Source organism: Scyliorhinus canicula, chromosome 6, assembly GCF_902713615.1.
Source record: "Scyliorhinus canicula chromosome 6, sScyCan1.1, whole genome shotgun sequence".
Lineage (NCBI taxonomy): Eukaryota > Metazoa > Chordata > Chondrichthyes > Carcharhiniformes > Scyliorhinidae > Scyliorhinus > Scyliorhinus canicula.
This window is the reverse complement of record NC_052151.1, coordinates 121,108,236-121,130,829: the sequence shown is the minus strand read 5'-3', so window position 1 is coordinate 121,130,829 and position 22,594 is coordinate 121,108,236. Positions and strand designations below refer to the sequence as shown.

Below are 22,594 nucleotides of genomic sequence, written 5' to 3'. Positions count from 1 at the left end.
TTACAAACTTCATCACAAAGCACGGGGATTCACAGCAGTATATTGCACTAAAAATTGAAAAAAGTCACACCGTTGTCGTCTTGAGTTGAGGATACTTTGCTTCTGGCACTTGCTTCAAGAACTTAATTGTAAATTGGAATTTAATGTGTCATCTTTAAACCCTGGTCCTCCTGTAATTCCAACAGTTCAACTCCTGCAGTAGATGTTTCTGTAACCAAGGGATTGGGAAGGGGTGTGGAGGTTAAGGTTCACCAAATTGTTAAGCTGCAGGAGGGGGCTATTTGGCCCATCGTGTGCGCCGACTCTCCAAACATTGGCTTAGTGCCATTTTCCTGCCCTTTTCCCTGCACCCCAGCACACTATTTCTGTTCAAGTAGGCATTGAATGCCCTCTTGAATACCTCGAATGAACTTGCTTTCTGACAGTGCATTCCAGCCTCAAACCACTTGCTGTGTGAAAATATTTTTTCTCACATCACATTTGCTTCTTTTCCACACCACTTTAAATCTGTGTCCTCTTGTTCTTGAACCTTTTAGTTTTTCCCTATCTACTCTATCCAATCCCCTCATGATTTTGAACATCCCTATCAAATCTCCTCTTGGCCTTCTCTCCAGTGTAAAGAGATATAAAACTGTTTAAGGCCTGAGTTCTAAATTTCTAACACTAGGGTCGTCCATTTTGTTTGACCTAAAACAAAGTATAAATAAGATAGTAATTATGAATTAAATATAATTTATTAAGCAAGATTTTACATATACTTAACGAGAAGCAGATCTTAAGTTCTTGGTGTTGCAGATGTCTTATTTGTCTTTGAAGTGATGATGAACTGCCCAGAAGAGTCATAATCCCAAAAGCCATGGTATCACTGCCAAATTCCTTCTAATACAGATGTCCTGCCCTACAAATATAGTTAGTTAATCAATTAAATCAATACATGTTTTTAAAAAAAAAAGATTTTATATATATATATATATAGCGTTGTCCTCAGTTCAGACTAGAACATAGAACATAGAACAGTACAGCACAGAATAGGCCCTTCGGCCCTCGATGTTGTGCCGAACAATGATCACCCTACTTAAACCCACGTAACCCGTATACCCATAACCCAACAATCCCCCCATTAACCTTACACTACGGGCAATTTAGCATGGCCAATCCACCTAACCCGCACATCTTTGGACTGTGAGAGGAAACCGGAGCACCCGGAGGAAACCCACGCACACACGGGGAGGACGTGCAGACTCCACACAGACAGTGACCCAGCCGGGAATCGAACCTGGGACCCTGGAGCTGTGAAGCATTGATGCTAACCGCCATGCTACCGTGAGGCCCCCACTACTTTAGCTATTCCTTCAAACTAAAACACAATGGTATTGTGGACAACTAAAACAACATATAACTGCTTCAACCCGAGATGCAAAGTAACTTAGCAGAAATTCAAACTGAACCACTTAATTTAAATTGTGGTTACAGAATAAAATCCAAATATATTACAGATTCTGAAAATAAGTTGTTATTAAAACCTTACACCAAGGAGAACAGTCTGAACCCCTCCAATCTATTTTCCTAACTCTCCCCAATACGTTTATATCCTTCCTATAGTATGGTGCCCAGAACTGTACACAGTATTCCAGCTGAGGTCTAACTAGTGTCTTATACAAGGTAAAAACATTTTGGCTAGTTCAAATTTATCACCCTCTTAGTTTTTAAACCTTCTATTAGATCACATCAGTGGATCTTCTGTATTAAGCCTATTTCCTGACTATTCTTTAATTTAGATTCTTGAAATCAGCTAGAATTTTGGTCCTAATATTTCCGATTGGAGCCTGGCCAGTGTCTCAAGAGCAGCGCCATTACTCTTGGGGTTGTTTTCTGTCTTTTTGCTAATGCGGCCTGGAACCAGCTTCGTTTTTCCACTGCAGCTGTTCACTGGGGCAGTTGATTCCATGACATTTTTCTGCAACTCTTTTACCTGATTCATATAACTTAGTTTGAATCCTTTGCTTTCATATTAATTTGGTACATCTCCAATTGTCAATTTCTGGTGCAGTTTCTGATCTATTCACATCTGGTTTTGTTGCTTATTACTTCCTTTGCCTATTCTTGTATCATCTGTGCCTACTCTTGTATCATCTCTAGTTTTGATCCCTTTTAATCGTGTATATATTGTAATTAACAAAGATCCCGGTAGCTTTTGGTGCTCAACAGATTACTTCCCATTTTGAAAAGTTGTCACTTGTGGCTCTGATGTGTTTCCTGTTTATATCATTTTTGCAATTGACACTCCAACCATTCTTTTCCTCATCCATGACTGCGTCTTAGCTATTATTTCAACATAGAATCTTAAAAATCTTTATGCATTATGTTTTCACAGTAAGTTCTCACAATCACCCCCCTTAGCCTGGTTTCATTTAGACGTTGTTTATTCTGATTTTCCGACTTGTGTCATCATTTACATTGTCTGCACTCTGGCCCCACCACCCCCGTGCTGCACTGTGAGTCAGCCGCCTCATGTTCTAATGCTGGAGCTGCCGTTGCCAGTAGCTGGGGCTGTGGGGAGAGCGATGCTGTAGATCCAGAAGTACTGGGCAGGGAGCCTGCACAGGCTCAATTGGGATGTTTTAACATTAATTAATTTAATCAAAGTATTTTCTGCTATACTGTATTCAGTAATTTATTTAGCAAGTTATTCTCGCTAGGAAAGCATAGTGCTGCACATATACGATACAGGATTTTAACTTGTACTATCGCCATTTCTTGTCCAGAAAAGCCAAATGAACCTAACTCCAGCTTTAACATTGATTTTTATGGGACCTAAGCTATTGCACTTAAATTTACAGGAACTCAGCACAATTTTTAACTTGTATTCACGACCTCTTCTGATTCATACCACATAAGTATGGCAGTGGCTCAGTATTTTCTTTTTGTCACCAGGTCTTAAACAAGGAAGAACAAGAACTAGCTGCCAAAAATGAATATAACTTTGACCATCCTGATGCCTTTGATTTTGACATAATTATACATACATTGAGGAAGCTGAAGAAAGGAAAAAGCGTGAAAGTTCCAGTTTATGACTTCACTGCACATAGTCGCAGGAAGGATTGGGTATGTAAAAGAGTTTTAATTCCTTATTCTACAAAAAAACTTCAATTTTGAATTATAGCACACATAGCTATTATTACAGCAAGTTAGCTAATAAAACATCATTATTGTAAAGAAACAAATGCCTTTAGAAACAAGTTTCTTCTTTTGAAAAACCATTGTATGCAGTTGCAGAGAATACTCCGGATAAATGTGCATAGTACTGAGCTATAAAGATCGCTAATGGTTGGATAATGCCAGTCAGGCGAATATAATATGAAAAGAAAAACTGATGGACTTCCGGTTGCGGCTATGCGGAGCTAAGCCGCACATTCGGCAGCTCCCGCTTTAAGAGGACTTGTGGGCTCTTTTAAGGGCCCCAAACGGCGCTGATTCGACTATTCCCGGTGGATAGAGGGGTCTGGAGCAAAACCCCCCGGGATTTATGGTGCGGACTCGAAGTGGGGCGAGGAGAAAAACGGCAGCAGCTCCCCTGGAAAAGCGGGGAAGGTGGACAAAATGGCGGCCGGTGGAGCCCCTGAGGAGTGGAGGAGCAGCAGGCGGCCCTTCTGCGCTATTTCGCGGAGCTGAAAGGGGAGTTGTTGGAATCCCTGAAGGTGACGACGAGTAAGCTGCTGGAGACCCAGACAACCCAGGGTGCAGCGATACTTGAGTTGCAGCAGCAGGCCTCTGAGCGCGAGGAGGAGGTTTCGGCCCTCGTGGGGAAGGTGGAGATACACGAGGCACTTCATAAAAAGTGGCAAGATCGGTTCGAGGAGGTGGAGCTTCGGTCACGGAGGAAGAACCTGCGGATCCTGGGCTTCGAGGAGGGGCTGGAGGGGTCGGACCTGCCGGCCTATGTGGCAGTGATGTTGAACTCGCTGGTGGGGGCAGGATCCTTCCATCTGGAGCTGGAGGGGGCCCACAGAGTTCTGGTCAGGTGGCCTAAGGCGAATGAACCCCTGCGGGCGGTGCTGGTGCGGTTCCATCGGTTTAGTGACCGGGAGTGTGTTCTCCGATGGGCCAAGAAGGTGAGTAGTAAGTGGGAGAATTCGGTAGTGCGTATCTACCAGGACTGGAGTGCGGAGGTGGCCAAGCGGAGAGCCGGGTTTAACCGGATGAAGGCGGTGCTCCACGGAAAGCCGGTGAAGTTCGGCATGTTGCCGCCTGCGTGCCTGTGGGTCACCTACAAGAACCGGCATCGCTACTTTGAGTCCCCGGAGGAAGCGTGGGCCTTTGTGCAGGCTGAAAAGCTGGACTTGAACTAGAGATTGGGGGCTGTGGGAGTTTTTCTATCTCTGTACCATTGTTTATGCTGTAGCGGGTTATTCTGTTTGTTTCTGTCTTTTCTCTCTCTTTCGGACGATGCGGGTTATGGTTTTGTGTTCTAAGTGGGGTACTGGGGTTTGTGGTTTATCTGTGTCTTTGTTTGTACGGAGTTGGTGGTTGGGTTGGGACTGCGGTTTGGGAGCTGCATTGGTGGGGTGGGGCAGTGTGGAAGCGCAGGCTTTTCTCTGGTTTCCCGCGCTGCGGGACGAGGGGGTGGAGCTGGTGGCGAGGGGCGTGGTTATTAGACCGGGTTTCCCGCGCTGAAGCGGTGCCAAGGAGCTGATGCAGGGGAGATGGGGGGACCTCATATCGGGAGGGGTCGGAGTTAGAGCAGGAGCTGCCGGGGTCAGCAGAAGTCAACTGGCTCACGGGAGTACAGTGGAGGGAGAGTCGCAGCTAGGAGGGGTCCTAGCCTTGGAGGGGGGAGGGAGGGAGAGGGGAGAGATACCGGGTTGCTGCTGGATTGGCCAGGGAGGAGTTGGTGCGGGTCGGGGTGAGGTTCTATCGCCGTGGGAAACGGGCCAAATGAGTGCTGGCCAGGGGCGAGCAGTCGATGGGCTATGGCTAGTCGACAGGGAGGGTGGGGTGCCCCCTGATCCGGCTGATTACGTGGAACGTGAGGGGGTTGAATGGGCCGGTTAAGCGGGCCCGGATGTTTTCGCATCTGAACGGGCTGAAGGCGGACGTGGCCATGCTCCAGGAGACCCACCTGAAGGTGGCGGACCAGGTCCGTCTGAGGAAGGGGTGGGTGGGGCAGGTTTTCCACTCGCGGCTTGACTCGAAGAACCGGGGGGTGGCGATCCTGGTGGGGAAGAGGGTGGCGTTTGAGGCGTCTGAGGTTGTGGCTGATAGTGGTGGCAGATATGTGATGGTGAGCGGTAAGCTACAGGGGGAAGAGGGTGGTGTTGGTTAATGTGTACGCCCCAAATTAGGATGATGCTGGTTTCATGAGGCGTATGTTGGGCCGCATTCCTGGCCTGGAGGTGGGGGGCTTGATCATGGGGGGGGGGACTTCAATACGGTGCTGGATCCCCTACTGGATCGTTCTAGTTCAAGGACAGGCAGGAGGCCGGCGGCGGCCAAGGTGTTGAGGGGGTTTATGGACTAGATGGGAGGAGTGGATCCCTGGAGGTTCGGGAGGCCGAGGGCTCGGGAGTATTCCTTTTTTTTTCTCCCCCATGTGCACAGGGTTTATTCCCGCATTGATTTCTTTGTTTTGAGTAGGGGTCTGGTCCCGAGGGTGGAGGAGGCCCGAGTATTCGGCTATTGCGATTTCGGACCATGCTCCGCATTGGGTGGATCTGGAGATGGGGGAGGTGCGGGACCAGCTCCCGCTTTGGCGTCTGGGCGTGGGGTTGTTGGCTGATGAGGAGGTGTGTAGGAGGGTTCGGGGATGTATTGAGAGGTACCTCGAGGTCAATGATACTGGGGAGGTCCAGGTGGGGATGGTGTGGGAGGCTCTGAAGGCAGTGATTAGTGGGGAGCTGATCTCCATCCGAGCCCATAGGGAGAGACAGGTGGAGGAGCTGTTGAGTGTGGATAGGAGGTACGCGGAGGCCCCGGAGGAGGGATTGCTGGGGGAGCGGCATAGCTTGCAGGCCAAGTTTGATTTATTGACCACCAGGAAGGCGGAGACACAGTGGAGGAAGGCGCAGGGAGCGGTCTATGAGTATGGAGAGAAGGCGAGCAGGATGCTGGCGCACCAGCTTCATAAGCGGGACGTGGCTAGGGAGATTGGTGGAGTGAAGGATAGAGATGGGAATGTGGTGTGGCAGGGGGCAGAGGTCAATGAGGTCTTTAGGGACTTCTATAGGGAACTGTACCGGTCGGAGCCGCCGGTGGTGGGAGGTGGAATGGAGAGTTTTTTTGGACAGGCTCCGATTTCCAAGGGTGCAGGTGGAGGGACTGGGGGCGCCGATCGAGTTGGAGGAGCTGGTCAGTGGGATTGGCCACATGCAGTCGGAGAAGGCGCCGGGACCGGATGGGTTCCCGGTTGAATTTTATAAGAAGTATGCGGACCTGCTGGGCCCCCTGTTGGTTAGGACCTTCAACGAGGCATGGGAGGGGTGTGTTCTGCCCCCGACGATGTCTCGGGCGCTAATCCCCCTGATCCTGAAGCGTGATAAGGACCCCTTGCAGTGCAGATCATACAGGCCGATTTCATTGCTGAATGTAGACGCCAAGTTGCTGGCGAAGATCTTGGCCACTAGAATAGAGGACTGTGTGCCGGGGGTGGTACATGAAGATCAGACGGGTTTTGTGAAGGGGAGGCAGCTGAACACTAACGTGCGAAGGCTGCTAAATGTGATAATGATGCCGGCAGCAGAAGGAGAGGCGGAGATTGTGGTGGCATTGGAGGCGGAGAAGGCCTTTGACAGGGTTGAGTGGGGGTACTTGTGGGAGATGTTGGAGAGTTTTGGGTTTGGGGTGGGGTTTATTAAATGGATGCGGTTGCTGTACGAGGCCCCGATGGCGAGTGTAGCGACAAATGGGAGGAGGTCAGAGTACTTCAGGGTCCACCGTGGGACGAGGCAGGCGTGCCCCCTGTCCCCCTTGCTTTTTGCGCTGGCTATTGAGCCTCTGGCCATGGCTCTCAGGGAGTCGAGGAGGTGGAGGGGTTTGGTGCGAGGTGGGGAGGAGCACCGAGTGTCGCTGTATGCGGACGGCTTGCTGTTGTATGTAGCAGACCCGGTGGGAGAATGCCGGAGGTGATGGAGATTCTTGCTGAGTTCGGGAGTTTCTCGGGATATAAATTGAACCTGGGCAAGAGTGAGCTGTTTGTCGTACACCCGGGAGATCAGGAGGAGGGGATTGGTAGGCTCCCGCTAAAGAAGGCAGTGAGGAGTTTTAGGTACCTGGGGGTTCAGGTGGCTAGGAGCTGGGGGACTCTGCACAAGCTCAATTTTACTAGGTTGGTGGAGCAACCGGATGGAGATGGCGTCCTGTGGAGGCACGAGCCTGAAGGCACTGGTAGCGGCGCCGCTGCCGCTCCCTCCAACGAGGTGCACTACGAGCCCGGTGGTGGCGGCTACCCTCAAAATTTGGGGGCAGAGGCGGCGACACGGGGGAAGTGGGGGGCTTGGTGGCGGCCCTGCTGCGGGGGAACCACCGGTTTGTCCCAGGGAACATGGATGGCGGGTTCATGGGGTGGCACAGGGCGGGCATTAGGAAGTTGGGAAGCCCTGTTTATTGACGGGAGGTTCGCGAGCCTTGGTGAACTGGAGGAGAAGTTTGAGCTCCCCCCGGGCAATATGTTGAGGTACCTTCAGGTCAAGGCGTTTGCTAGGCGACAGGTGGAGGGGTTCCCTTTGCTGCCCCCACAGGGGGTAAGGGATAGGGTGCTTTCGGGGGTGTGGGTCAGGGATGGGAAGGTGTCTGACATCTACCAGGTGATGCAGGAGGTGGGGGAGGCGTCGGTGGAGGTGCTGAAGGCTAAGTGGGAGGTGGAGCTGAGGGAGCAGATTGAGGAGGGGACATGGGCGGACGCCTTGGAGAGGGTGAACTCCTCCTTTTCATGTGCGAGGCTTAGTCTCATCCAGTTCAAGGTGCTGCACCGGGCCCACATGTCCGGATCTATGATGAGTAGGTTCTTTGGGGGCGAAGACAGGTGCGTCAGGTGTTCGGGGAGTCCAGCGAACCATGCCCATATGTTCTGGGCATGCCCGGCACTGGAGGAGTTCTGGAAGGGGGTGGCGAAGATGGTGTCGAGGGTGGTGGGATCCAGGGTCAAGCCAGGCTGGGGACTTGCGATATTTGGGGTTGGGGTGGAGCCGGGAGTGCAGGAGGCGAAAGAGGTCGATGTCTTGGCCTTTGCGTCCCTAGTAGCCCGGCGGAGGATCTTGCTGCAGTGGAAAGATGCGAGACCTCCGAGCGTGGAGACCTGGATTAATGACATGGCGGGATTCAATGAGCTGGAGAGGGTCAAATTCACCCTGAGGGGGTCGGTACAAGGGTTCTTTAGGAGGTGGCAGCCCTTCCTCGACTTTCTGGCTCAACGATAAGGTATTAGGTCAGCAGCGGCAGCAACCCGGGGGGGAAAGGGGGGTGGGTTTCTAGGGGGATAGTGTTTAAGTTAATTTGCTTATTGTTAATTTATTTTGTTGTTTATTGGGGGTGGGGGGGTTTGTTATATACGTTGTTATGGGTGCCGGGGGGTGTTTATTACTATTATTGTTATTGTTATTATTGTTTTGTTATATATTTTTCAAAAATTCCAATAAAAATTATTTTTTTTTTAAAAAAAGAAAAGGAAAACTGATTTGTATTCCTTATTTACACTTGGTGACTCCCGGTAAACAATGGATGTGAGCATCAGCATGTACTCAGCAGAAGTGCCCCCAGGGTTAGGTGATAACTCTTTTTTTTTTTTGTAGACCCATTAGCGTTAAAATTAAATTCCAAAGTATTTTTTAGAGCCGGAAGATAAAACTGGTAGAATACATTAAGTAATGTACCCTGCTGAAGTGGGAAGACAATAGGTGGAAGTTTGTCCAGAAAGATGAACAGGCATAGAACATACAGTGCAGAAGGAGGCCATTCGGCCCATCGAGTCTGCACCAACCCACATAAGCCCTCACTTCCACCCTATCCCATAACCCAATAACCCCTCCTAACCTTTTTGGTCACTAAGGGCAATTTATCATGACCAATCCACCTAACCTGCACGTCTTTGGACTGTGGGAGGAAACCGGAGCACCCGGAGGAAACCCACGCACACACGGGAGAACGTGCAGACTCCGCACAGACAGTGACCCAGCGGGGAATTGAACCTGGAACCCTGGCACTGTGAAGCCACAGTGCTATCCACTTGTGCTACCGTGCTGCTCTGAGTTGCAAGAATTTTCCAAAGAGTGTTTAGGGAGGGAAATCCAGAAAGTAGGGCTGAGACAGATGAAGGCGGCCAGTTTCTGAGCGCTAAGGGTCGAAAGTGAAATGGAAGGCAAGAAGAAATAGTAAAGATGGGGTGAAAACATTGAGGGTGAGAATATTAAATTCAGTGAACTGGAAAACACAGATCCAATGTAGATATATGGACCTCAAAGTTGCCTAAGCTGTCGTAGATGAATTTATGGAGAGCAGTTGTTGGAAAGTTGACGAGCAATGTTTTGAAGAAATTGAGCCCACAGATGATAAGATCACAGATAAGGTTCAGCAGCTATGAACTGAAGGGGAGGGCAGATGTTAGTGATGAGACAAAGCTGAAATTAGGGAGTTTTGGTGGTAAACTGGAGGGTTTGAGATTTTGGACTTGAGTTAAACAGGTTAAGTAGGTTTCCATAGTCTGGTACAACCTAAAAGTTGTATCTGGGGAATTAATAACAAGGGAACAAAGGTTTCAGTCTTGATGCCTTGTTGGACTCATGATCAAGGGATGCATAAGAGAGATGAAGTTGGTATCATTATCATAGATCAGTATGAGTAGGTTCTTCCTGGAGGTGGAGGATAGATGTGACAGGTGCCAAGGAGGCCCGGCCAACCACGCCCACATGTTCTGGTCTTGCCCCAGACTTGTGGGGTACTGGACAGCCTTCTTCGAGGCAATGTCCAAAGTGGTGGGGATGAGGGTGGAGCCATGCCTGAAAGTGTCAGTCTTCGGGGTATCAGACCAGCCAGATCTATTCCTGGGGAGGAGGGCGGACGCCCTTGCCTTTGCCTCCCTGATTGCCCGCTGTAGAATCCTGTTTGGCTGGCGGTCACCAGCACCACCCAAAGCTGCAGACTGGCTGGCTGACCTCTCAGAATCTCTCCAAATGGAGAAAATCAAATTTGCCATCCGAGAGTCAGGTGGCAGCTTCCACAGAACGTGGGAGCCATTCACCCAATTGTTCCGGGACCTGTTTGTGGCCCAACGAACAAGCAGAAGAATAGCCAGGTAGCTAAGAATCAGGGGAAAGTAGCCGAGGTGGGGAAGGGAGGGATAAACCGGGGAGGAGGAAGGGGGGTGGATAAACCGAGGGGGGGGGGGGGGGGGGGGGGGGGGGGGTGGTAGCAGCTAAACCCAAGAGAAGAAAGGCCGAACCACAGGAGTAGGGGGTGAAGAGGGATGAGACAGGGAACAATAGAGGCGAACCAGTGAGGGGGGGGGGTGGTGGGGGGGGGGGGGGGGGTGAGGGGGGGGGTGGTGGGGGGGAGGCAAGGGAATTACAGTCGGTAGGAGGGCACAGGAAACAATAACAAACTTGGCATCTACAAGAGCAGATAACAAGGAAAATCCAACGAAAGACGGGACGAACGGCTGAAGCAGACGTGACCGCTAGACGATAACGGCAGCGATAACTGTCCAGGAGAAGCAAGCGACAACATCCAACACCAGATCCATTTGCGTATTGCCCTCTGTAATTGTTCTGTATTTGTTTCCCCAGCGCCCAAATGTATATGTACCCCCCCCCCCCCAACAAACAGATGCCTACTTATGTGCTAAATGCCAATTGTACAGAGCTGCTACATATATATACATCAGAGTAACTTGCAAACATATATTGTTTAAACTCCGTCATTTGTGAAGGATAACTTTGAATTGCTCCAATCTAGGGGTGAATTTCAATCTTGTCCTGACTTTGCATTAACATAACCAGAAAATGTATGAAAGTGCCCAGGTAGGGAATAAAGCATATTTTTAATGGTTTAATTTTTTCCATTTTCTTCTAATTCAAGATGAATGAACATTAGTACATTAATTTTATTAGTCAAAATTTATCTTGGACCAAGATCCCTTGATTTGTTTGTTACAGGCAAACACAACATGAGTTATAATGTACAAGTAAAATATTACATACTACGAATAGTCAAAGCAGCACTAACATTTCTGGTTTGGATGTTGAGGGGTATACTGAGAATTTGTGCCTGAGCAGGTACATCTCATCATGAGTTGGGCTCTATTGAGCGAAGGAGATTGAAGAATTACAATAATATTTACAAGAAATGGAAAAATGGTATATAATCTGTTACACATCAGTGATGGACAATAGCTTCATCACGAAAAAGGAAACTACCGTGCAAGCATGGCCAGCATGGTAGTATAGTGGTTTGCACTGTGGCTTCACAGTTCCAGGGACCCCGGTTCGATTCCCGGCTTGGGTCACTGTCTGTGTGGAGTCTGCATATTCTCCCTGTGTCTGCATGGGTTTCCTCCAGGCCCGAAAGACGTCCTGTTAGTAGCAGAACTGATTTTAACCCTTTGCTTCACATGTATTTAAAGATTTTTTTCCCTAGTATTATCCTCTGCACTAGTTCTCAATTGCCATTCATATTCACAATTTATGGTTGTACAATATACTCTGCACTGTCTAATGGAAACTGAACAAAGTGTAATGAACATAGAACATACAGTGCAGTAGGAGACCATTCGGCCCATCGAGTCTGCACCGACCCACTTAAGCACTCACTTCCACCCTATCCCCGTAACCCAATAACCCCTCCTAACCTTTTTGATCACTAAGAGCAATTTATCATGGCCAGTCCACCTAACCTTCACGTCTTTGGACTGTGGGAGGAAACCGGAGTACCCGGAGGAAACCCACGCAGACACGGGGAGAACGTGCAAATTCCGCACAGACTGACCCAGTGGGGAATCAAACCTGGGACCCTGGCGCTGTGAAGCCACAGTGCCCAATGTTGTCCCCAAATGCATCTGTGCCTTCCCCCTCTTCTCAAGTATGAACACGTGCTTTCCTATCCCTAATGCAATCACGTACTCCGTGATAGATCAATGATGTTGGAGAATTCACTAAATGGTGTCTGTTTCAATTTGAAAAATATTTGGGAGTAAGTGGCTGTTTATGTTTCAAATGATTACCCCCAGGCAGCTGCTTCTTGATTGACTTTTAGACAACTCTGTACAGGCAGGCATGCATGTCATTTCACACCTGGTAGCAGCAAGACAATATATCTGTAGATTTGTAATTAACAGCAGACAAGTGATTGTATGCGCAAGCATCTACCAGTATTTTCAGCTTCTGGTTATTCCTCTTTGCATATAAATTTGTTTTTTTTCCTCTATGAAAAGATATGCATTTGAATTTGATGTTATACAGCCGAAGCACGAATCCTGTGGGTGTAGGATTGGGACTTATGACAGAGAAGTGTTACTGCCTTCAATTTTGCCACTAATGAGGGTTGTAACAGGTGCTTGTGAGGGCGGTAGTTGGCCCTCTGATGATATAACAAATTCCCTTGCTGTGATTCTTATTTTTCCTTCTCCCCCCCCCCCCCCCCCACCTTGTTCAGTTTGATTGATCTAAAATTAAAAGACATAACTATGACATTATCAAATTCACTCAAATCGAGCTTTTGGTATTTAAATTCAAACTTTCATTTGCAGTGACTTACTTATTCAGATGATGTTTACATTGCACAATTATTCTTGAGATTTATACAAATGTCTTGGCAATTGCATTCTGAACTTCTGATCAAAGGGCATCACCATCTATGCCAATGTAACTATACCATATTCAAATATCCATACTGTGGGAGGACACCTTGGAGGGCTCATACAATGAGGCAATCTGGATAGAGCTCAGGACCAGGAAGGGGGCAATCACAATGTTGGGGGTTTATTATAGGCCCCTCAACTGCCAGTGAGAGATAGAGAAGCAGATAGGTAGAGAGATTTTGGGTAGGTGCAAAAGTAACAGGGATGTTATGGTAGGGGATTTTAACTTCCCTTACATTGGCTGGGACTCACAGTGCTAGGGGCTTGGATGGGGCAGAGTTTGTAAGGTGTATCCACAAAGACTTCTTGATGCAATATGTAGATAGTCCAACTAGGAAAGGGGAGTACTGGACCTGGTATTGTGGAATGAGCCTGGACAGGTGGTTGAGGTTTCAGTCGGGGAACATGAAATGAAAAAAATTAAAATTGCTTATTGTCACAAGTAGGCTTCAATTGAAGTTACTGTGAAAAGCCCCTAGTCGCCACACTCCGGCGCCTGATCGAGGAGGCTGGTATGGGAAATGAACCGTGCTGCTGGCCTGCCTTAGTCTGCTTTCAAAGCCAGCGATTTTTAGCCCTGTGCTAAACCAGACATTTTGGGAGTAGTGACCACGATTCCATAAGATTTAGGGTACTTGTGGATAGGGATGAGGGTAAACTTGGGAAAGGCAAATTACGATAAATTAGACAGGAATTGAACAATTTGGATTAGGTGCGGTTGTTGGAGGGTAAACCAACATTGGACATGTGGGAGTCTTTCAAACAACAGTCGATTAGGATTCAGGACAGTCACGTTCCTAAGCGAACAAAGAAGTGTGGGAAGTTTAGGGAACCGTTGATAACGAGGGGTATTGTGAACCTCGTCAAATAGAAAAAGAGTCTTTTGTACTGTCAAGAAGGGTGGATACAGTCTAAACGAGGCATTTTCAAAGTTGGGTTCGCGACCCACGGATGTATCGCGTGCGGATGTCGGAAGGGTCGCGGGGCCGTCTGTCGCGGCGCTCCCAATTGCGCACGTTCGCGCGCAACAGCCGCAGCAGCAAGTTTTTAACAATGCCGGCCAGGAGTGGCCTTCAGAAAGGCAGCGGCCATATTAATAAAAAAATGCGACCACACTGCGCATGCGTGCCCGCTCATCGGTGTGCATGCGCAGAGTTTTACGCATGCGCACCGATGAGCGGGCACACGTGCGTAGTGCGGATACATTTCTTTTATATGGTTTGCGCCTTTTTGAAGGCCGCTCGCAGCCGGAATTGTTAAAAGCCGGCTGCTGTTGCTGTTGCCCGCGAATTTGCGCAATCGGAGACGCAGAAGATTTTTTTTTATTCTATGTAATCTTCCTGCCTGAAGGGAGGCAGAGAGCAGGTCAACCCTCCCCCCTGAACATTGACATCACGTGCTTTGGGCACAATTGCGACTCCTCCATTTTTGGCAGCAGCAAACAAGATAAGAGAAAATGGTGGTTCGCGAAGGTCGGCCGACGTGGGTCCCGAAGACTGGCCGGTTGGTAAAAATGGGTCCCTGGAAAAAAAAGGTTGAAAAACACTGGTCTAAACCTTTGCGGAGTATTAAGAAAGTAGGACGGTGAGTGGGAAATTAGGAGGGCTAGGAGGGGTCATGAAAAGTCCTTGGCAAGTAGGATTAAGGTGAATCCAAAGTTTTATTTTCATCTGGGTGGCCAGGGAAAGGATTGGACCACTGAGTTGAGCCAGAGGAAATGAGCGAAGTACTAAATGAGTACTGTGCATCAGTGTTCACCAAAGAAAAGGACTTTGTGGAAGATGATTCTTGGGTAGGGTGCCTGGATGGTATAGAAAGTCCGAGAGATCTGGGCGTACAGATCCACAGATCTTTGAAAGTGGCAACACAAATGGACAAGGTAGTCAAGAAAGCATATGGAATGCTTGACTCATTGGATGGATTATCGAGTATAAAAATTGGCACGTCGTGCTACAGTTGCATAGAACTTTGGTAAGGCCGCACTTGGAATATTGCTCACAATTCTGGTCGCCACGCTACCAGAAGAATGTGGAGACTTAGGAGAGGGTGCAGAGGAGGTTTACCAGAATGTTGCCTGGTCTGGAGGGTGTTAGCTATGCGGAGAGGCACGGACTGTTTTCATTCGAACGACGGAGGTTGAGGGGTGACCTGATAGAGGTCTACAAGATTGAGAGGCATGTATAGAGTGGATGGTTGGCACTCTTTCCCAAGGTGGAGGGGTCACTCACTAGGGGCATAAGTTTAGAGGAGATGTACGAGGCAGGTTTATAATACAGTGGGTAAGATTGTGGTAGCAGATACATTAATGGCATTCAAAAGGCATCTCGACTTAAAAAATGGATACGATGGGTATAAGAGGGATATGGCACTGGGAAGTGCTGAGGGCTTTGGCCAAAGGTGGTATGACCGGTACAAGCTTGGAGGGCTTAAGGGCCTGTTCCTGTGCTGAATTGTTCTTTGTTCTTACCCTTATGGTTTTGTTGAGAATTATTTATACCTATTTTGTCAAATTCTGCTTGGAGATATGGGTTGCTGACAAAATTTAAATTCTCAAGTCCTTTCAATTTGATTTTTTTGGGGGAAATTATTTCTTTTGAACTTTGACTTAAACCTCAGGTTCTATTGTTACAACTCAGCTAGAAAGACAGTGAAGACTAGAACTGGAACCTTGTTACACTCAGACAAGGTGCAACTGACGTGGCAGACAAAAAAATGCACAAAATAGTTTGTACAACTGAATCTTTATTAATGTTTTAAAAAATAGACAACACAACTTTTTATATAATTTGTTAAAGTACTGATTACTTGTTAGAATGAACCACAAGATTCCTGGCTTAGACCAGAGTACTACCTGTTACAAGGTGAGATGGGTCGTCTTCTTCTCCGAGTCTGGGACTCGGGGTTTATTTACACAATGGTTTTTCCTGCAGGTCTCGCTGCGGAGGCTTCTAGCCTCCCCTTTTTATCTAGTTTTGTTTTCCAGCGTTAGGAAAATTCATAGCCACGTACACCCATGACCTGGGATCATTAGTTTGACCATTCCTAGCTGAAACAGGATCCATCTTCTGTCCTTGTCCTTCTTATCTGTCTTCAACTATCAGTCCACGCGACCGCAACAGTTTCATGTTGAATCAGTACTCCCTCCATGTTGAACACCACTTGGAGGAAGCACTGAGGGTGGCAAGGGTGCAGAATATGCCCTGAGTGGGGGACTTCAATGTCCATCGCCAAGAGTGGCTTGGTAGTACCACCGCTGACCGAGCTGGCTGGGTCCTAAAGGACATAGCTGCTAGACTGGGACTGCAGCAGGTGGTGAGGGAACCAACAGGAGGGAAAAACATACTTGACCTCCTCCTCACCAGTCTACCTGCTGCAGATGCATCTGTCCATGACAGTATTGATAGAAGTGACCACCACACAGTCCTTGTGGAGACAAAGTCCCGTCTTCACATTGAGGATACTCTATTGTGTTGTATGGCACTACCACCGTGCTAAATGGAATAGATTTCGAACAGATCTAGCAACTCCAGAATGGGCATCCATTGCTGTGGGCAATCAGCAGCAGCAGAATTGTATTCGACCACAATCTGCAACCGGCATATCCCCCAGTCTACCATCGCCACCAAGCCAGGGGATCAACCCCGGTTCAATGAATAGTGCAGGAGAGCATGCCAGGAAAGGCTTGAGTTGTTTTCGCTGGAGCGGAGAAGACTGATCAACGTGTTCAAGATTATGAGGGGCATGGACAGCGTGGCTAGGCAGCAGCTGTTCCCCTGATTGGAATCGTCAGTTACAAGAGGACACACGTTCAAGATCAGGGGCATGAAGTTCAGGGGGGGATTTGAGGAAAAGTCTTTTACCCAGAGGGTGGTGACGGTCTGGATTGCAGTGCTGGGAAGGTGGTGAGGTGGGTTGCCTCACATTTAAAAAGTACCTGGATGGGCACTTGGCCCATTAGAACATTCAAGGCTGTGGGCCAAGTGCTGGCAAATGGGACTAGGTAGGCAGGCCAGTTGTTTTTCATGTGCTGGAGCAGATTCGATGGGGTGAAGACCCTCTTCTGTACTGTATTATACTGTGATTCTGTTATTCTGTTGTATATCAGTGATATATTAAGAAATCCTGATGTAGATTGTAATTATTTTGTGTGAGTAAAAGGGAAATTGACAGGATATTTGTAAAATAGTCCGAAATTTATTAATATAATTCTCTATCCACACTTGGTAATTTATATTACCATTTTAAGATTACAAATGGCCTGGCTGACCAGAAAGGGTTTAATGATTAAGCCCATATCAACAATTTATTCAAGCAGTGTTATATCTATTTGCTGCCCGATGTCAGCATTAATATCAGGTCTGTAGTTTATAGTACTTTGTGAATGTTTTTTTTAATAAATAAATTGGTACTTTAATATAATACAAAATATTTAGTATCATGCTTGAAACTAAAATTGTTAAAATCTCAATTGTGGATTCTGGAAAATTGGACCGAATTATATATTTTAGTAATAATATTATTGTCACAAGTAGGCTTACATTAACACTGCAATAAAATTACTGTGAAAAGCCCCTAGTAGCCATATTCTGGCGCCTGTTCAGGTACACGAATTCTCGGAGAATTCAGAATGTCCAAATTACCAAACAGCACGTCTTTTGGGACTTGTGGGAGGAAAACGGAGCACCCGGAGGAAACCCACGCAGACACGTGCGAACGTGCAGACTCCACACAGACAGTGACCAAGTTGAGAATCGAACCTGGGACCCTGGAGCTGTGAAGCAACGGTGCTAGCCACTGTAAATTACGATAAATTCTTAAGGACATTTCTTACCATTAAGAGGAAATATGTTTGAAAGAGAATAGCTTTTCCAATTTTAAGCAACACATTTTTTGACCATAGTATTTAGCTTAGAAGAAAACATTGGAAAGATTGAAGTGACATCCTGGGTCATGATATTTATAAATAGTCTACATGAAATTCTGCAATTCAGTATTTTGAGTAATTTATCATTTTCAATTTTGTATGGTTAAAAACCATTGCTTTCAGGTTTATTGAAATATAATCAGCTTATATAAAGAAAAAAATATAATATATATTTATATTTATTCTGGTCCCCGAATCATATTCTACCAAATGCTGGAAAATGGGATTGGAATAGATAGGTGCTTGATGGTCGGCATGAATGCATTGGGCCAAAGAGCCTTTTACCGTGCTGGAAAACTCCTGACTCTAAGCTGCGTATAATTGTGTATATGCGATCATTTACAATTGAAATTGAGTTGAAAATAATTTTGTGCTTTTCTTGCAATCAGTGTAAGCAGAAAATATTATCCATCATTTACATTATATTGGATTCAATATCAGAGGTAAAAAGGTGATATTATAACCACTCCTCCCATATCCCCATGGCAGCCAATGCTTGAAAGTCATTTTCCGTTCGATTGGATTCAACGTCAGAGGTAAAAAGGTAATATTCTGACCATTCCCCCATACCATCATGGCAGCCACTGCTTGACAGTCACTCGTTAAAATAGGTTATCAGCTTTTAATTTATGGTAGTATTAAACATAGTGTGAAACATAGTATATATAATGCAGTGTGTGCTGTTCGCTAACTTTTGTTTGTTTTACAGAAAACTGTGTATGGAGCAAATGTTGTGATCTTTGAAGGAATTCTTGCATTTGCTAACAAGGAACTCCTAAAGGTGCACAGTTATTTTTCATTACAATATTGAAACAAAAACTGTTTAAGCACCATAACCCATTTAGACTAATTATGCCTGATACTGAGTAGTAGCGTATTGAAATTAGTAATACTTTTCTGGAATGTAATGCCTTAAATTTCTTACATTGAAATGTAGTACTGTTTGATTCTGCATGAAGACCTAATAATTGATGACAGTGTAAATTCTGTATTCTTGTCATGTGTTACAGTTTCGGCTGAGCTGCTTTTCATTCCACTTTTGTGAAGTTATCCTCAAAAGTTTTAAATCTTTTTTTTTTTTAATTCCAACGTGGTCACTATATCATAGCATATAGTCTTTTAAATTCATTACAAGAGCTGAATTTTCAAAAAATATATTTTTGTCTATTTTCTTTGTCACAGAATTGAAACTTTGCTCCAACTTCATGACTTAATGGTGGCATATAATCTAATGTGCTCCAAAAACATGAAATATGATCTTTGTCTTCACCTGAGAATTTTTTTGATGGTAATGGAAGGATTAATGAAGGTCATCACCAATTGCTGTGAAGTAGTAATAAGGAACATCGAACCTTTTTCAAATCATATACAATGTTTTAATAAGTGAAATAATATAGTAAATCATAAAAATACAGAAACCCGATTGATACTTGGTGTGTATACTTTATTAACATAATTAGCTTTAGATGAAATGTATGGTTACTTTATTTGCACAGTAGCTGACCAGGATTTTAAAGGTTACTAGCTAAGAATGAGATTGAACGCTTGGAAGGTGGTGAAGATTATAGAAGAGCAAGGGGAGAGACAAAGATGATTTGGTGCTCAGCATTACACCACCAACATGAGTAGGGCATGTAGAGCAAAATATAGTCAGATGGAAAGACATCAGTAAGGGGCAACATGTCAGCGCTGATTAATCAATAGTTTTGCGATCATACTGTTTACTTTGCTTAATGTTAAGATAAGCAATTCTTACTGCTATTCTAGAACCACAGAAAAGTCCAACACAGAAGGTCATTTGGATTATTAAGTCTGTGCCAGCACTTTCAAAGAGCAAACCAGTTAGTCCCTCAAGGTTCCTCTAATTAATTTGTTGTGTTGGGCCTAATAATTTCCCTACATTTTAACATCCTTGGCCAGACTGGTCAGGTTCCACTTGTGGATTCGTGTCCAGTCATGGGCAATCTGGATCCTTGGGTAGTGGAATTTGTTTTGGGCTACTTTAAATGGTAGTACCTCCAGCTCTGCCCCTTCCCCTCTCTGGTTCTCAGGGAATATTTCAGGTTGAGTTTGTAGCCCGAGAAGGCTCCAAATTCTCTTAAAGCGTCAAGATTTCTTCCATGCCGCTTTGCGGGTCCGAGATGTAGATGAGCAGGTCATCCGCATAGAGCGAGATTTTGTGCTCTCTGACTCCCTTCCACCCTCGCTGCTCTTGAGGGCAATTTGCCAGGGCGAATAGGAGCGGGGACAGCAGGCATCCTGACCTTGTACCTCTGTGCAGCTGGAAGTATTCAGAGCTGGTAGCATTGGTCCATACGCTCGCCTTGGGGCGTTGAACAGGAGTTTCACCCATGAGGTAGAACCTGTCCCTAGCCCAAACTGCTCTAGTACCTCATTGAGGTACTTTCACTCGACTCTGTCAAAGCCCTTTTCTGCACCAAGGAAGACGATCACCTCTGGTGTTCTCTCCCCGGATGCGGTCATTATCATGTTCAGCAGTCGTCTAATGTTCGCTGTCTAGCCTTAACAAAGCAGGTCTGACCTTCTGAGACCGCCTCTGGTACGATTTCTCCAGCCGCTTGGCCAGGACCTTTGCGAGTAGTGTCTGCATTAAGCAGCAAGATGGGTATCTATGATCCGCATTCCGTTGGGTCTTTGTCCTTTTTGGGGTCAGCGACATGGTGGCTTCTGTTAGCGTTGGAGGCAGCTAGTCTTGTCTCCGTATTCATAGAAGGTCCCCTGTGTCTGGAGGAGTTGATACACTGCTTTCCTGGTGGATTGAATTCCATTTGTAGCTTTTTCCTCTCTGCCAGAAACTCTATGCTAGGGGCCTCGGAGCATCTTCTGTCGATCCCCAGAATGGAGTCGATAAGTTGTTGCCTAGCTGCCCTCTCTTCCCTGTCCCTGCCTGTCTTGTCGGCGATAATTTCTCTCTAATCACAGCTTCCACTACCACCCAGAACATGGAAGGTGAGACTTTCCTGTTCCAGTTGTTGGTAACATTCTCGTCTATGGCCTGTGTTCTTTTTTGGCAGAAGACCTAGTCAGCCAAGAGGGTTGTGTCCAACCTTCATGGGGGCGTTGGCATGCTTCATGGGGGCGTTGGCATGGCCCGTCTCCAACCTCAAATCCATGTAATAGAATATTCCGCTCTGACTATCTGGAAGCATCAATTTACCCACTACAAAGAAATCAACATGGGTGTACATATGTACTGGTGAGAAGAACGTGAATTCCTTCTCGCCTGGGTGCAATGAATGGTAGGTCTGTCACACCCTGCCCTTCCTTACCTGAACTTGGTCCTTCCCCCTCGGGTGAGTCTCTTAGAGTCTTTTAGAGGAAGACTATGTCAGCTTTCATACTTTTCAGATGGGCGAAGACTCTGGATCTTTACACCGGGTTGTTAAGTACCCAGATGTTCCAGATGACTATTCTGATGGGGGGTGCAGCAGCCCGAATGTGATTTTGTTTTTAAGTAAGCCAAAGTTTCCTGATTAATTTCCGCCCTGTGCTTTGCCAGGTCCACCCCAATGTCCTGGTAGACTCTGTTTTTATGTCCCTCCCGGTGCATGTCTTCATCTCTCTGGCCCAGCGAAGGATCTTTTTCCAGTCCTGGTACATGTGTAGCTTTACTATTATTGCTCTCGGCTGCTCCCGCGCCTTGGGTTTTGGTCAGAGCGACCTGTGAGCCCTGGTGATCTCCGGTGGCTTGGGAAGCTGTCCCTCCCCACTATGTTGCCCAGCATTTGGGCGACTTCATCAGTCGGGTCCCTGCCCTTGATTCCCTCTGGCAGGCCCACTATTCTGATGTTCTGCTCCCTCGACCGGTTTTCTTGGTCCTCGACTTTTCCTTTCAGGCTGTCCTGGGTCGCCACCAACCTCTTGATTTTGGCCTCCAGAGCGACGTTTCGGTTGCCCTAGTCCATCGATGCTTTTTCCAGCTGCTTTATCGTGCTCCCCTGGGCTTCCAGTCTCCTTTCCATGCCGCCATCTTGACCGCTGCCTTTATTTTGGTCTTGATGTTGTCCCTCATTGCCTTCAGTTTCCCGGTGAGGGATGTCTTCCATCCAATGTCTGTCACCGAGGCGGGGGAAGCTTGCTTTTGGGGTCGCCTTCTCCCTCTCTTGGGGGTGGCTAGGCACCCCATGCCTTGTGCACCTGCTTGCTCGCCATTCCTGTCCCTTGCTGCACTTCTTGCCATTCTTGCCCCCTCTTGAGCAGCAGCTTCCTGGCATTTTCATTGTACATCTTGTTGTTGAGGGTAAGGGGATGTTTTAGTCTGATTTTGCAGCTAAATTCGGTCAAAAGTGCCTGTTTTGCAGTCTTACGGAGGATAGCCACCTGATGTGTGACTACTCAGCACATCCCCCTCACCAGAAGTCTGTATCCATGGTATCTTAAGGAATGCTATTGCATTGGAGGCGATTCAGAGAAGGTTCACTAGAATAATCCACGGTATGGAAGGATTGTCTTATCAACAAAGGTTAAATATGTTGGGACTCTACTTATTGGAATTTACAAGAGTGAAAGGTGATCCTATTGAAACATAAAAGATTCTTAAGGTGCTTGACAGGGTAAATGCTGAGAGGTTGTTTCCCCTCATGGGAGAGTCTAGAACCAGAGGGCATTGGCTCAGAATAAAGTTTTGGAACTCTTCTCCTCTCTCCCCCCCCCCCCCCCCCCCCCCCCCAAAGGTTCTTGATCAGTAAGGGAATCAAGGGTTACGGGGAAAGGGCAGGAAAGTGAACGTGAGGAATGTCTGATCAGCCATGACCTTATGATGGCAGGGCAAGCTCGAGGGGCCAAACGGCCTACTGCTGTTCCTATTT

At 46.9% G+C, this 22,594-nt stretch overlaps 1 protein-coding gene across 2 annotated transcripts in view; it reads left to right on the top strand.

Annotated features, from left to right (window-relative positions):
- The window catches only part of si:ch211-243j20.2 (uridine-cytidine kinase-like 1), a 115,857-nt gene that overhangs the window by 17,482 nt on the left and 75,781 nt on the right, over positions 1–22,594 (top strand). For both annotated transcript variants that reach the window (XM_038800031.1, XM_038800032.1), the window contains exons 4-5: positions 2,935–3,105; positions 18,475–18,546. In XM_038800031.1, the coding sequence (XP_038655959.1) occupies positions 2,935–3,105; positions 18,475–18,546 (243 nt within the window). The remainder of the gene's footprint in view (positions 1–2,934; positions 3,106–18,474; positions 18,547–22,594) is intronic.